General features: G+C 42.9%; 2 protein-coding genes across 2 annotated transcripts in view; one reads left to right on the top strand and one right to left on the bottom strand.

Annotated features, from left to right (window-relative positions):
- wdr25 (WD repeat domain 25) overlaps window positions 1-12,315 on the top strand; it is a 29,409-nt gene extending 17,094 nt beyond the window's left edge. The window contains exons 3-6 of the mRNA XM_076299690.1: window positions 6,576-6,706; window positions 7,721-7,891; window positions 8,791-8,931; window positions 9,633-12,315. Of these exons, the coding sequence (XP_076155805.1) occupies window positions 6,576-6,706; window positions 7,721-7,891; window positions 8,791-8,931; window positions 9,633-9,854 (665 nt within the window). The 3' untranslated portion in view covers window positions 9,855-12,315. The remainder of the gene's footprint in view (window positions 1-6,575; window positions 6,707-7,720; window positions 7,892-8,790; window positions 8,932-9,632) is intronic.
- A 2,261-nt stretch (window positions 12,316-14,576) lies between these two features.
- Window positions 14,577-16,347, bottom strand: part of begain (brain-enriched guanylate kinase-associated) — a 32,669-nt gene continuing 30,898 nt past the window's right edge. Inside the window, exon 7 of the mRNA XM_076300038.1 lies at window positions 14,577-16,341. Coding sequence (XP_076156153.1) covers window positions 14,903-16,341 — 1,439 coding nt within the window. The 3' untranslated portion in view covers window positions 14,577-14,902. The remainder of the gene's footprint in view (window positions 16,342-16,347) is intronic.

Here is a 16,347-nt window from a genome sequence, read left to right as displayed (position 1 = left end):
GAGGGAATTGATGGCTGGTATATTGCCAGAGGGGAAGACCTTTGGAGGGTTTGTGACCCCCCCACCCCAAACCACCGCCCGCCCACCCACCCCACCCTAACCCTTCTGTGCTGCTGTGCTGATGGCTTTCAGTGGTGCCATCAACTCTGTCTCCCACTCCCACCCACAACTCCAACATACACATGCACACACACAGACACACACTCGTCCTGTTGTGATTGTTGGGAAGGTTGGCCGGATAGCTGCAAATGATAATGGGGGGGGTGATAGTGTTGTGGTTTAGGAGCTGGGTTAGCATGCAGTAGCCTGAAAAGTTGTGGGTTCAATTCCCGACTTCCACCGTTGTGCCCTTGAACAAGGCACTTAACCACGAGTTGCTCTGTGAGCAATGTAACAATGCCCTTGTAATATAAAAGACAAGATTTGAATAAAGCGACTGCTAAATAGATAAATGTAAATGCAATGCAATCTTCCCAGCACAAGTGCCTTCAGTAGTGGGGAAAAGAGCACCTTCTACGTTGGGCTCATGTCAGAATGATGTTGTGATTTTTTCTTCAGGTCTCTTAAGGGACTTAAGGGGGTCATTTTTCAGCATTTCTTAGGGGACAGGTGTTTGTGTGTGGGTGGGACACAGGTGGAGTGGGGTGGGGGTTTCGTAGTCACTTTTGACACACAAGACTGACTGGGCAGGACCAAGACCACTTCGTCAGCCTATGGTGCTGTGCCGCCCACGCATAACTGTCATTTGTCAAACGCCAAACATTGTGGGCTTCTCACTTTATTCCTATTTTTTCCTTTTTTCTCCATAAAGCCCATTTACAGTGATGGCAGCTCCTGAGTGTGAAGGAGAAATAGAAAACCCTGCATGTTAATTCAACAATGGGCACAAGACTCCCAAAAATTTGCCCTGAAATGTGACCACATGTGCAGATGCAATTTCAGACTGCACCCCCCTCCCCCTACACCCCCTCCCCTACCCCGTCCATGGCCACAGTTTCATATATATGTTAATGGTTTAGTATGTGAGAGAAGAGGAGCACGTCAAGTGGACTGGCACATTTCTGTTTGGCACACACTGATTCTTTAATAAGCAGTCGTGATTTCTCACTCTGCTTGAGCTCTTGAGAAATGGGAGACTCTTATGGGTAATGAACAGAGTCTGAGCACTTTCCATCTTCTTTCTTTCTCTTTCTTCTCTCTCTTTCGCTCTCCCATCTTTATAGGTCTCTTTCTCTTCCATTATCTTGTTCTCTCAACCACTTTCTGTTTCTCTCCCTACATTCTTTCTCTTTCTCTCCCCTACCCTCTTTATTTGCTTCTCTCCCCTCTCTCTTTGTCTCTCTCTCTCTCTGTTTCTCTTTATCTCTCTCTTTCTCCCCTCTCTCTTTGTCTCTCTTTCTTTCTCCTAGCTCTTCCAGATAAATGGGGTTCTGTGTCTGCAGTAGCTCAGGCCTAACATTGATATTTACATTTCACTCATTTAACAAAAGGCTTTAATGCTTTTATCCAAAGAGACTTGCCCACACATAGACTGTAAGGAGGCATTGAGCACTTGTTGAATTAATGGTCGTTGTGATCCTCACTGACGCTTTATGATTCATCAGCCAAAGCACAAGCCTGCTGGCTTTACTGTAACCACATCAAACCAGACTGTGTGCACATTAGTAATCATATATTACTCCAAAGGATCCCACAGAGATTTCACTGTATGAACATTTACATACAGTAAGTTTATATTTAATACTCTCACAGGTACTTTTATCCAAAGGCTCCTACAGTGCAGCGCAGATACACATATTCACCAGTATATAGACCTTGTTACTGAGCCCAGGACCATGATGCTCCACTAGTTAAAAGGAGAACTCAGAAGGTTCTCAACATAGGGCCCGGTTGTTCAAGGTCACTGAGTACAGTAATTAAAAAAAAAATATTACAAAATTGGTGGTACATAGTTATCCAGCTAGTGGCCAGCGCAGCCAGGCAGCTACAAAGCTATGCTATGGGGACACATTTTAGACTGTGTTTGTGCCTCTTAACAGACTCAAAATGTCATTACACATTTTGTGCAACATAAACAGGATCCTGACAAGACACCAATAAACATGTTTAACTTGATAATTGTGAAGAATCAACAATGACCAAATTTATCTGCCATGTGTTGTCACAAACACTCCCGTTAGAAAGTCAAAAAAGAAATCCTATCCTAAGTGTGAACGTTGTCATTGGTCTTATTGACACCCATTATAAGGACATTGTTTTTACATTTGCTGCTGCTAGGGTAGCTTGTGGTCACAGAACCGTGCATAGGAAATTGCGCCACTTTGAACCTGGGTTAATACTTGCACTATTGGTGAAGTGTTTTCCTATTTATTTTACTTGAATGATTCAGTTTGTAGTAGCCTGTAAATAAACAAGACCTGTTTTGGATACAAAATATCATCTAAAATCCCATAAAATATCGAGTTTTATTTTTCAGTATCGCAGTCCTCTAGGAACTATGTGTAATTCTTTAAGATTTGAGTCATGTTGAAATCAGCCACATGGCACTCTTCCTTTGACTTTGTATTTAATACAGTGGCATGTGGTACAGCGTGGTATTACAAGAGAGCTGGCCTGGCACTAGCTGGTTTGCATGCTAATCTAATTGGATATCTGGTAACACCAAGCATAGGCATTTTTGATATTATGTCAAAATGTTTCTTCACATTCTGATGCAATTTCTTAGCCTGGCGTAGCCAGAGCCGTGTAACAATATCTTTATACGGCTCTGGGCGTAGCTGCACACAATTGGATAGACCTAACCAATCAGAGCAATGAAATAGCCTGCTGTGAATCCTGCAGTCAGAACATCCTTCTTCTGGACAAATTTCTTAATCTCTGTTTTCTGTTTGTTTTTTGAAGTTATTGCGCTGTCAATATCTTGTACAATCACAATAGCGACATAAACATGTACTTGTCTAGCGACAAGGTTTTTTCTGTAAACAAATTGAAGCGCGCTCAGGTCATGTAATTGAATAGGCACCGTTGCTCATCTGTCCATCATTGTATAAAGCCTGCCTGCACAATTCTCAAGTTGTCATAGAGACTTTTCAATGGACCAATTCCAAACAGAATTTCCCGACCTCAAATTTTGTGGGCAGGGTTAAATTCGGCTGGCTTCAGGGCTGGCAATTTCTATGTCATTTTTGAATGTTTTAAACTAACAAAAACCTCCATAAAGCACCTTTAAAGAGACAAGATACCCCTCGATGGGAACCTGAAAATCCTATACTTGTTTATGTCTTAGTGTAGTTGTAGAAATTAGAAAATGGGAAAAAAGGAAGTCTGTCAGAGTCTGGACACTATGAAGCACCTCTTGAATGAGAGCAGAGAGAGAGAAAGAAAAAGAGATGGGGGATGAAATAAATTGGATTTATTTGAAGGGCATTACTGATAAGTGGCAGCTGCTGCCTCTTCCCTTGACACTGTTTAACTTCAACCTCAACAAAAGTGTCTCTCTCTCTCTCTCTCTCTCTCTCTCTCTCTCTCTCTCTCTCTCACACACACACACACACACACACACACACACACACACACACACACACACACACACACACACACACACACACACACACACACACACACACACACACACAGCCTAGGAGAATTGATTTTTATTTATTTTTGCCAACAACAGTCACAAAGTATGCCTAAAGGTTTCTCATAGGAACAGAAATGTTGAACATTGAATAAACCATTTGACTACAGCAGGTTCAGCAGGTTCACTGTGAACCTCCTCAATCAAAATGTGAGTTGTTATCTGGCATTTTATGACATGTTCGTTTATAGCTACACCGTGTTCCAAATTATTATGCAAATTGGATTTAAGTGTCATAAACATGTTTTTTTTGTTTTTCAATTAAACTCATGGATGGTGTTGTGGCGCAGGGCTCTTTGGATCATTGAAATCAATCTCAGACACCTGTGATAATTAGTTTGCCAGGTGAGCCCAATCAAAGTAAAACTACTTAAGAAGGATGTTCCACATTATTAAGCATGCCACAGGTTTCAAGCAATATGGGAAAGAAAAAGAATCTTTCTTCTGCTGAAAAGTGTGAAATTGTGCACTACCTTGGACAAGGTATGAAAACATTGGATATTTCCTGAAAACTTACAGTTAAGAACAAAATTATTCATACCCCTGGCAAATATTAATTTAATGCTGATTTTCTTTTTATCAATATGTTTGTTCTGACTGAAAATGACACTGTCACATGCTAAAAGTGTGCATAAACCTATTATTCGGCCACCCCTAAACAATGCTCACAAGCAGAAACAGTTGCAGTGGGTTCAGGAATACAGGATTCATTTTCAAACAGTTTTTTTAAAATCCAAAGTTAGGTGAACTATATTTTAGTGTATATTTTTTACATTTTGCCTTTTACTGGGTCCAAAGGTGTACATTCACCACCATCTGCCATGATTTGTAGGGGAATTAAAATAGAACTTAAGCAATTGTTGTGAATTTGTCTCAGGAGCAATCACAGCATCTCCCAGTCATTATCAGATGTCTGGTGGCATTAATGATCAAAGTTGAAAGGAAATAGCAGCTTCTTTAACCTTGCTCCGTTTTCTTATCAAGCTCGACTCGCTGCCTCAAATTTAGGATCAGATGAGGGGGAGAGTACGCATTGCAGAGGCTGCGGAAGACGAATGCTGGCAGTGAAAGGGAGGCATCTCTTATCTCTTCCTTATTCGTTAAGCTAATTATGTTTCTTAATTAAAATGTTGAGGCCTGCATTAATTATGCAACGGGGAGAACAACTTATCATCTTCTCCCCAAACATTAGCCACACATCCAGATGACAGGTCCCTGTGTCTGCCCGTGTCATGACAGGAAAACCAATTAAAATGACACGAAGGAAGAGAGAAGGGATTTTACTCCACGTAGCAAGCTCAAAAAAGAGAGTTTTTTTTCCAACAACTTGCTTATCGGGAAGGTAACAGCCACATCAATAAAGTGGAGGCATAAAAGATGATGAAATGGCTTTGTTTGTGTCAGCCAATGCCACAGACACTTTCATTTGGCTTAGGGAGTCCTGTGGCTTGGCCAGAGGCCAGTCATAATTTGTCATAATGTCATAAGGTACCTGGCGAAGAGGCTGAGTTGACTACGGGAGTAGAATAGAATGTGATTTGTTTGACACAGGACTGCGATCTGTGATTTAATTTTCGATAAAGATTCCTGATAACAAACTGTCTGTTCATTCACATTGTAGTGTTTATTGTCAATAGAAGTCTGTTGGTGAAGACAATGGAGTCTGAGTGTCTATTTCATGCCGCCCTCAATCATTTAAGGGACTCCTGGTCTTGCACTTAGCACCAGCATTTGATTCTTTTTAAAATTATCGAAAGATGACTTGCAATATTATGCCCCACTATTTTGTAGACAGACAGAAAACACAGACAACCACAACATCAGAGGAATTTACAGCCTAACCACAACAAGCCTAAGCAACCACAACCAGCCAAAGCAAACACAACCCGGCAAAACATGTTTTGACTGTATGTTTGCATCAATACTTACATTTCAGTTAACAGTTTCTTGTGTGTTTCTTGGGAAAATGAAAATATTGCCTCTCAAAGAGGCTTCTGGCAGCAGGTTGGTGAGACACGCTTTGGCGGTGTTCCCACGACGATGAGTGGAATCGCCCTGATTGAGATGCCATGGTATCTTGTTTTTTCCTGAACATACTAGTCAGAGATGCCTGCCAGAACAGATGTGTCTTATTACAGTCCAACAGCCAAATAGCCATGAAACACTTTTCCCATATGTGTACCCATGTTCACCCTGAGGACAACAAAATCCATACTCATGCATCTATGTAATATGTGTGAGTAATTACCATTTAAGACATGTGTATCTATGTCTATTTTAGCCATGGGGTAGAAAGAGGCTTTGGTTGAATTATTTTGTTTTCTCGGCTGATGCTGTTAAGAACACATATCTTTTGCTTCAGGTTATTACATAATGAGAGAATGGTGTTGGATGACAATTACATTGAAGCTTGAAGATTGGTGAAGATCTTTTCAGACTTCAAATTTTGTCCAGTTCAAACTATTAAAGTTGTCATCTGTTTTAGCATTCTGTACTGGAAGTCAACTGCATTGTTGAAAGAGATGATGGTAAACAATGAAGCATTGTGAATGGCTCTAATGACGAGAGAGAGAGAGAGAGAGAGAGAGTTAATTACAATGAATTAATTACAATGAATGATCTGGTTTGGAAAGAGTCACAATTACTCTGAGCTCATTCTTACAGTTCAATAAAAATATGTTCAACTGTTTGCTATTATCTAATCGCCTCCCAGCACATAGTATTGGCACATTCATTTATTTTATCTCCGCATGCCGCCCAGACCATCCCACTGCATACGCAACTGTCCAGAAACATTTTATTAGATTGTAAAAAACAATGACCGCCATTGATCAGCGTCCAACTTTATGGTCAGCTTGCCATGCCTAAAGGTCATGTGATCCTGGTTGCCTCAATGGATTTATCCACTAATCTTTACATCGACACCTTACTTCCTCAGGATCAGAGGTCGTTAAAGTGAGGAACCAGTTTAAGGTGAGCTGTCTTGCCCTTCAGCCTGCTGACCCTGACGTGTTTCTTTGTGGAGGTTTCAGTCCTGAGGTCAAGGCCTGGGACGCACGCTCCTCTAAGGTTAGATTTTGTGACTTTCATTAATTTCTTTAATTATACGATGGTTCACTGTATGATCTATGGCCTGACCTTCTGGGCATATCATAACCTTGTTATCTTTAAATACTTGTAGAAACATAATCAACTTTTTCCAGCCAAAGCTTGTGAGCTTAGCTTAGGGATATATTTCTGTGCTAGACTATTTTAATCAAAAACAATACTCTATGTTTAAAAGTCATTGAGATATACAGTGGGTTGCATAAGTATTCACCCCCATGCTAAAGTTGACTAAAAAGAGGAATAAAAAATCATCTTTTGGAAATTGATCTTAATGCCTTGATTAAAAAAATGAGGAAAACTCCAACCTTTAAGGACACCAATTTTGTTTGTGAATGAATAATGTATCGTAAATAAATAAATGTTCTTCATTAAAATACAGGTTGCATTAAGTATACACCCCCCTATGTTAAATTCCCTTAGAGGCAGGCAGATTTTTATTTTTAAAGGCCAGTCATTTCATGGATCCAGGATACTATGCATCCTGATAAAGTTCCCTTGGCCTTTGGCATTAAAATAGCCCCACATCATCACATACCCTTTACCATACCTTTCATTTATTTATGATACATTATTCATTCACAAAGAAAATGAGTGTCCTTAAAGGTTGGATTTTCCCTTATTTTTTAATTAAGGCATTAAGAACAATTTCCAAAAGATGATTTCCTCTATTTTCCTCTATCTTACTCCTCTATTTAGTCAACTTTAGCATGGGGGTGAATACTTATGCAACCCGCTGTGTGTATATATATATATTGTATGCTATGCTTTTCACTAAGTTATTGTCGTTTATTATACAGCTGTTCAGAAAGTACCATCAACATGACAAAGACATATTGTGTGAAGTTTCTTTTCTCATTTTGGCAAGTCGCTGTATAATAAACAGGATAATGTAGTGTCTGCCGGTCAAAATTGTAAAATAAGTCCCTTCATGTTGAAGCTTTGCCCTGTTTGGACTTTCTGATATTTGTAATCTAGATGGTGAGAACATACAAGGCTGGAATACAGCAGACCCTGGATATTCTTTTTCTGTCTGGGGGGAAGGAGTTTGTTACCAGCAGCGACTCAGTCAGTCGAGACTCAGCTGACCGCACCCTCATTGCCTGGGACTTTGAAACTACTGCCAAAGTCTCCAACCAAATCTTTCATGTAAGAACAGTGTAAGGTTGGCAAATGATGCCCATACTGAAGCCTAACACGGCCTGAACAGTGTAAGGTGGGCAAATGCTGCCCATACTGAAGCCTAACACGGCCTGAACAGTGTAAGGTGGGCAAATGATGCCCATACTGAAGCCTACACGGTAGAGGTCTGCGCGGGACTGATTTTTCAGTCCCGCGCCAGCCCGCTCCCGCAATATTCTGTGCCGCTCCCGCATTAATCCAGACTCCAGATGTCAGTTTCTTGGTTCTGAATGTAAGCTAACAACTGAAGTAGGCCTAGCCTGGTGCCCTCTTCCTCTGTCATGCTTTCGATTTCGAGTTTTGACAATGAGCAGCAGGAACAAATTGAACCCACGTAAACGACAATATAGGCTATAGGCCTGCTACCCATCAGTTATGCTTAAAGCCCGTTATTTAATGCTACCTAACAGAACATCCAGCTGAACTATAGTTATGAACACTACTTTAATCATTTCCATAATTCATTTTACGCACATATTTAATTTGCGGGAGTGCAGTGAATCATCGGTTTGTCCCGCCCGCTCCCGCAAAGAGCTTTCTAAAGTTGTCCCGCGCCACACTCTTTTGCGTCGGGTCCCGCGGATCTACTGCGGGAGTGCAGACCTCTACTACACGGCCTGAACTACACCTTTGTCATCCCTTGGGTACAGGCCTGTGATTCATATAAGATCACAATGTCAACAATTACAAAGCATTTTAAATCATGGATAATAATCTAGGTTGTGAATTAAAAAATAAACTGCGACTGTAATGTTTGTTAGTTTACAAACCTTAGTTTCATCCTTACTGTGACCTTATTTCCTCAGTAATCTTTTATTTATCCGCTTCTGGGTTTGATTTTATTTTTTGTGCTCACTTGAATGCAGGAGAGGTACACCTGCCCCAGTCTTGCATTGCACCCAGAGAGCGAGTGTTTCGTAGCACAGACCAATGGGAACTACATCGCCGTCTTTTCATCACAGAGGCCATACCGCATCAACAAGAGGCGGCGCTACGAAGGACATAAGGTCAGATATTCAGTTATTCAGGCCATGGAGAGGGAGATCGGATCAGAAAGCTGTGCTCCACTTATCGACCACAGAGTCATCTGTAGCTAACAGTGACCCTGGCACTGAGTCGAATGCGTGCGATCACCAAACAGCTCACTTGCATCATCAAAACATCTCTCATAAAAAGGAAATTGATTTTTTTAAGGATTTAAAGATCTCTTGTTGCCTGACCTGACTGAGTTAATGTAGTCTTTCCATCTGTTGGGAAAATATTGACATATACCACTCTTTCCACCATCGATCACACATATTTAATTTCTGGAAAGTGCTTTGAGACAATGATCATTGTGTGATATATAAATAATGTAGAATTTGCTATTCTAAACATGTAATTATCATGAATAGTGAAATAATACAGTGTTTCCTATACATTGACTTATTTGTGGCGGCCCACCACAATATCAACATTGACCACCACACAATGATTTTCCAGGTTGTACTAAATTGTGCTTAAATCTGGTTAGCATCATAATGCGCTAATTTTTTAAAAACTGTTGCATTCAAGTTAATTCTGCAAACCTACCACCACAAATAGAATTCAATTCTGTGGTTAACACTGTAATAGCAGGATGATAAAAATGATGTATTATGAGAATATAGAAGAATAGGAAGGATGTCTTCTGAATCTTGTTCATATGTTCTATGTGCTTGTCTTGTAGGTAGAGGGCTATGCCATCCAGTGTGAGTTCTCTCGGTGCGGATCACTGCTAGCCTCTGGAAGCTCCACTGGTTCTGTCCACTTCTACGACCACCAGAGCTCTCGGACACTTCACACCCTCCGAGCTCACCAGCAGGCGTGCATGTGTGTGTCTCTCCACCCCATCCTGCCCTCGGTGGCGGCCACGTGTGACTGGAGTGGTGAGATCAAGATATGGCACTGACCAGCCAAGGCAGCTCCACAAATCACAGGTTCAGGCAGTGACCATTGTTAAGTCATATACAGCCATTTTCCTGTACATGGGCTAATCCATGGACTAAAAGAATTTCGAAAGAGATTTACATTGGGGAAAAAATTAGTCTAGCATTAGGCTAAATCCATGTATGGGAAACCAGTCCAGAGACTATAATTTGAAACTCTTTACAGTAGTTACCATGGTTTTTGTACAACACCACTTTCAAGATGTTCACACCTGAGTGACAGGTGCCTGACACACCACCCGCAGAATACTAGTCTAGCATCTCATCGAGACCCTTTTGCAATTGCTGCTCTTAAGGCACATAGAGTATTTTAGCATCCACTAAATCTAAGACAGCTTTGTTTCTCTTTCTCGCTCTTCAAGATCACATCTCCAAGTGCAACATATGCCACAAAAACCTGACATGCGGGTGTTTGATGTAGTAACTTTAGCCTCCTCAACACCTTTATGTAACTTCAGACCTCAGGTAGATAGACCAATGCTATGATCTAAGTTAGCATTATCGCCTCCGTCAACCCCCTACCCCCCCTCTACTGCTCTTGATAAAACAAGTATTTTGCTTCTCTGTGTTCTTCAGCTCAGATGGACAATACTTTAGTACTGCTCTAAGGGGTTTGTCCTGGTAAAATGAGTTCCTTCCAGTGTTTTCTGGGCTTGACATATTGCATATCACAGTCACAAACATGTATGCTCTGCTTCTGTTGTTTGCTTTGGGTGATGTAAATCTGGAACACAAATAAAAACAGCCCCTTATTTTAGATGACTCCATTGTAGCAGCTGCAGCTGGCTCTGTTGTGTTTTTGATGTTAAGCCTGAGGAGGGAGACAGGCTGGTGACAGTGATGGTGCTGCGGTGGCACTCGCCGTCATGCCTACTGAGAATGCGGAGAGGAAGCTGTCCCACAAGCGCTTTGTTGAATTTTGAATGACCAAATCAGAACAAAAAATGTCTTTGCAGGATTTTTCAATGTAATGACACTGTAAATCCTTGAAGGGTTTTTTCCAAGGACATGGAAACCGTAAGGGATTTGTTTTACCTATAGCATGTACAAGTGAACATTCACATTAGAAAATATTGTATAGTCAGTGATCAATTGAGTAGCCTGTGATTGTGACCTTTTACAACTCAATACATTGTGGTTATTTTTTTATATTCAGAAGGATTCCATGTAGATACTTGAAACTTAGGAGTTCTAGTGCATAATAAATCTTCTGCAGGCTCCTAACATTATATTTCCCTTTTCATGAGGCTTTCTTTAAAAAAAAAAAAGAATTTTAGTGAATGCCATAGCAGGGAGTGGGTGTGAAGGACTTGGGGCATGTTACAGTGTGTAAAGATCAAAGAAAAGTTCCACAATTAACATATCAAAGGACAAACCGCTAAACCTCTTTGTAGGTTTATCATCAAGCACACTTAAGTATGCAGCCAACCTATATCAGCCAAGAACAGGCGCCAGTCTAATTGTGTTGTGCTGCGCATCAAAAATGCATCTTAACAATGCCATAGTCATAGCTGTCCATTGTTATACTTACCTCAAACTCAGTGACCAGCTGTAGACTTGTTTAAACGATTGCAGGGTACAATTGCCTTTACAGTGTGTTCATCCCTCATCTTTATTAAGTAAAGAAACATACAGCAAAAATATAGAAACATGCATATGACAAACAGCTCACCACTCTCTTTGAAAACTGTCTGGATATTTGAGGTAGAACAGGACAGCTATACACTTGTTAGGGCAGGAAAAGTAAAGAACATCCAACTTGACAAGGAAAAAATAATCATTCTTAAATATGTATATATCTCAATTATATACATACAGTATATCAATTCAATATTTTGTATTTAATAATCATATCCACAACAAAAATATTATTTTTATTTTAAGGAAGTCTGGAGTTTTTTTTAATCTGTTGTGGGGTTTGTGTGGGTCTCAGTCCCTGTGCCAAGTGTTTTATCAGCTGAGAGAATAGATGTGGTGCCCTTTCTCCTGTTGATAAGTTACATCAGCACCTGAGATGCCAGGCTACAGAGATCTAAGCCACAGCCTAACAGTCTTTCCCCTGACTAGAGCACTAGTGTGAAGCTTCTTTCATGGAGGGCCAAGATTATGTGCAGGTTTTCATGTTTTCGTTTTTTATTTTCGGCACAGCACTGTGATCAGATTTCACTGTGTTGCATCAGGGAAGTCTAGAAAATCAGCAAAGTCTGCTAACAAATGTCTCTGTGTCTTCTGGAGTTTGACAAGAGCACAGCCCCGGTCTCAGGAGCACATGTCCTAATGACAAAACAAAAACCCTCGCTTATTGTAAGCAGTCTGCAGTTGTTTGGTGCTCTTTGGATTTTCTCCATCAGACCCTTGAGGTTACTTAAAAGCCCAAGGTTTTGATAAATATGTGGGTGTTATTATTTCTGATTGCATTTTGCAATGCTATAATTGCAGGTAAACAAAGGATTTTGTGTTGTTGAATTTAAAACAGCCATAAGCTAAAGTTATCCATGGGTTTTTAAAGTCTTTTACATGAACGCTTCCACTGACTTGAAATGATTTTATAGACATTATAGTCTACTTGTGGCAAAGAAAACCAACATATCCCTCAGCCCGCCATGAATGGATGACAATACTCTACTCCCTCTGAAGCCTCTCCAGGTGAATATTGACTTCTCTCAGTAGCCTTGAGTTGGGGCTAGAACATACCTCTTTAAGTTTCTATGGAGAAGGCATTGAGTTGGGGCTAGAGCATACCTCTTTAAGTTTCTATGGAGAAGGCATTGCAGGACAAACACGCCACAGTGAAAAGGATTACTCAGAGCAAAGTATCTACTTTTGGTTTGGATCAGTGCGGTCCATGCAGAGAACTTGCAAAAGAAGTGTTCCGTTTCAACACAATACATACTGTAGAACATTTGCTGGTCGGTGCATGAAACACTGAACAGACATGTAGACAAGTATACACACATATGCACTACTACCTGATGTAATACACAGAGCTGGAGCTCCAGCGACTGAAAAGAACTAAGGCATAAATATACGAATGGTGTTTTTGACAAGCAAGTGAACTACTAATACATAAATCATGCTAGCTTCCATGTCTTCTGTAAACCAATAGGGTGTTGTGCAGAATCATTGGTCCAATCTTAAGAGCAGGTGCAGTAGATATATACTCAGAGCAAGGTGCTTGAGGCACCAAGGTCACAGTTTTATTTCCCAGGTACTGATACAAAATAAATACCTTACTTGTTTGTCATTTTGGATAAATATATGTGCTATGTTACGACTAATGTGAATTTGTTTTGTAATAGCATGAACGGGTCAAAAGTTGTGATCCCAAAAAAAGTTTTGAAAAAAAGAGGTACAGGTTGATGTTGTGACTATATCTATGAGTTCTTGTCTTGTGCTAGATTTCAATTACGATAGACAGTTTAGACCACAACATGATTGATGTATGACTTCCTGAAAGAGTGTGTCCTTGGCCCTTAACGTATTAAGGATTATACTCAGTACATTTGTTACTTTTGTGAGAGTTTAGAGTGCACTCATTTAGATAACAGTTGTCTCCGTAGAAGATAATTGAATTCTGTACAGTTTCATTAACATGCCAGGGCTGTAGAGAACTAGTCCTTTGCCTAAAAATGTATATTGGAATTAATGATCCAGATATATTGACTGATGCTATAATTGCCCCAAGAGGGCCCAATAAGTGGGATGGGAAGAGGCAAGAAGAAGAAAAAGAGGAAAAACATTACTGATGCAAACCATTTTAAAGTGATCAAAGCACAGGGGGAGACCTCAAACAACTTCTCTTTCTCCTACAGTGACATGACTGTGTCCACATTGGAGAAAATTTCACAAATCCTTCCCTTGTTAAAGCCAGATGTTTGCAGAGATGCTAGCCCATTTTGCCTTGAACCATGGCCTTGTCTCACCTATACGCTAAATGTAATGTAGATTCCCCTTAAAGCAACACCGAAGAGTTTTTTGTACCTTAAAATAATGTTTCCAAAATCGTTTCAGTGGTTCATCAACTCGTAACCGGGTTCTGCATTCGCTTCGCGGCCCTCTATCGGCTATAACCGCACTATGTAAGTTTGCCAGATCGGGTAGCGGATCTGTAGTTCGATGGAATGAGACATAAGAAACTACAAATTTGACTTGCATCTGATGTCGCAATACATCGTACTTTTATAAGTCATGCAAAATATTCTACCTTGTCTGTGGGCATTGTTATTTGCAAAGCCGGTGCTGGATAAACAAATAGCGTGCGTGCGACAGAGGGAAAGTTCTTTGGTGTTGCTTTAAGGAAGTAAAGTATGGATTCTATGGTGCCCTACAGTATACATAATGATAATTGTCCATTGCCCAAGTTTTGGGGGCAGCCGTGGCTTACTGGTTAGCACTTTGGACCTGTAACCGTAGGGTTGCCGGTTCGAACCCCGACCAGTAGGCACGGCTAAAGTGCCCTTGAGCAAAGCACCTAACCTTTCACTGCTCCCCGAGCGCCGCTGTTGATGCAGGCAGCTCACTGAGCCGGGATCAGTGAGTGCTTCACCTCACTTTGTGTACACTGTGTGCTGTGTGTGTTTCACTAATTCACGGATTGGGATAAATGCAGAGACCAAATTTCCCTCACGGGAGTATATATACTTATACTTATACTTACTTAAGTTAGTGGGTAGCAGGCCAGAACAATGGATGGGAAAAACCTACGTCAATATTTGAATATGTGTGGAAAAGTAACATTTTAAATATAAGGTATGTGGGTGGAAGGGTGGAATTGTTTGAAAGCTAACTGTGTGTGGATGATTTGTCTATCAGATACTGAATTCCTTCATAGCCATCAACAACATACAGGGCCCCTAATGAGCAGTGACGGACAGTAGTGAGCCTTGTTAACCTTAATAATACCAAACCACAACCAAGAGAAATCATCAACTGTATTACCAAACCAAAATTAGCCGAGCTAGGGCGGTCTCAACAGACTCCTATGTTCACGTCCTCAGAAACACTTCTCTGGTCAGTTCAGCAGCGTCCCATACAACTGAGCTTTAGTCAGACTGTCTTTTCGGCTGAGTCCTGTGTTGCCAAATTTTTGGTACTGTGTAGGCGTGTGCCGCTGGGGGGGTCCAGAGGGGGGTGGGTGGGGAGGAGGTTCCCTTTGATAATGCTGCACACTGGAGGAGGAGGCTGAGGCATCGTGGGGGCTTTGGTGCAGAGACTCGGCCGAGCTGTTCAGACTCATGTCCACGTACTCCTTCTTGACGCTCCTGGGGGTTCCACCTTTGTCCTTCGAGCCGCCGGAGTGGAAGATGCTGCCCTCGGACTCTTGGCTATCGTCTTTCGATGCCCTGTAGAGGGCACCCTTCTCTTGTCTACGGTGGGGCAGCTTGGGGCTCGGGCTCGGACTAGCCGCAGCGGCGGCAGCGGCATGAGAGAAGCACGGGTCCAGCATGCGGCCGTGGAAGACGGTGTCGTCCCCTTCCTGGAAGCTGCTGTAGAGAGGCCCCACCTTGATCTTGGTGGGGCCCATGGCGAAGTGACGCTCCGAGAAGCTGTAGGGCGAAACTCGGCCGCTCGCGGCCCCTCCACCGCCTCCACCTGGGCTGCGGTACGAGTAGGCGTTGAGCTCGTCCACGCTCAGCTGGCGCCAGCGGCCAGTCAGATCGTCCTCGGCCGCGTGGACGTCCACCCCGACGTTGCCACTCCCGCGGCCATCTCGGTGGAGCGCGCTCCCTGACGCCGATGAGCCTCTGGCGTTGCGGGACGGCAGGTGCGGCGAGTGGTATGGCTCGCTGAAGCAGGACGGCGTGCGCGTGTAGCCAGACGAGGCGGTAGCGCCGCTGATGCCGCCATTCTGTGGGCTGCCGCTGTGGTGCGCCATGTGCTGGAAGCTACGGGACTTGGGGAAGCCTGGGCTGTCCTTCTCGTACGACGACGTGCTCTTGCGCTCGTAGTCCATGCTCCCGTCTTCCCGCCAGTCTCGGTAGAGCACCTGCTGGGAGGAGGACAGCGTGCCGCCCAGGCCCCCCCTGCCCCCAACACTGGCTATCTTCTCGTCCGAAGCGGCGCTGAAGCTCGAGTAGGAGCTGGATGCCGGCAGCGAGCCGGCTGTGGCGAAGTCGTGGAAGGAGGCTGAGGAGGAGTGGTGGTGCTGGAAGCCCGGGTGGAACCCGGCCATGCCCACGCCTATCCCCACGCCCACGCTGACGCCGACCCCGGCGATCAGGCTGCCGTCGTCCTCGTCGGGGTTGCTGTCCGTGGAGTTGTGTGTGTGCAGCAGCTGCTGCAGGCCTGGGGGCTCGTTGCCGTGCACGTCCACACTCTGCCGCCGCTCCTGCCAGCGCTCGCGCCGACGGTCGTCCATCGTCGGGCAGTACAGCGCCGTGTCGCTGCAGTACAGGTCCGACGTTTTGTACGCCGCGCGGCGGTGAAGGTGCTCCCCTCCTCCTCTCCCCTCTCGTC

The sequence above is a fragment of the Alosa pseudoharengus genome, unplaced genomic scaffold, assembly GCF_046254945.1.
Source record: "Alosa pseudoharengus isolate Yale_2024_CS ecotype anadromous, Long Island Sound unplaced genomic scaffold, YU_APseudo_1.1 YU_APseudo_1.1_scf_22, whole genome shotgun sequence".
NCBI lineage: Eukaryota > Metazoa > Chordata > Actinopteri > Clupeiformes > Clupeidae > Alosa > Alosa pseudoharengus.
The sequence above is the reverse complement of the archived record's forward strand: the minus strand, read 5'-3'. Positions and strand labels throughout refer to the sequence as shown.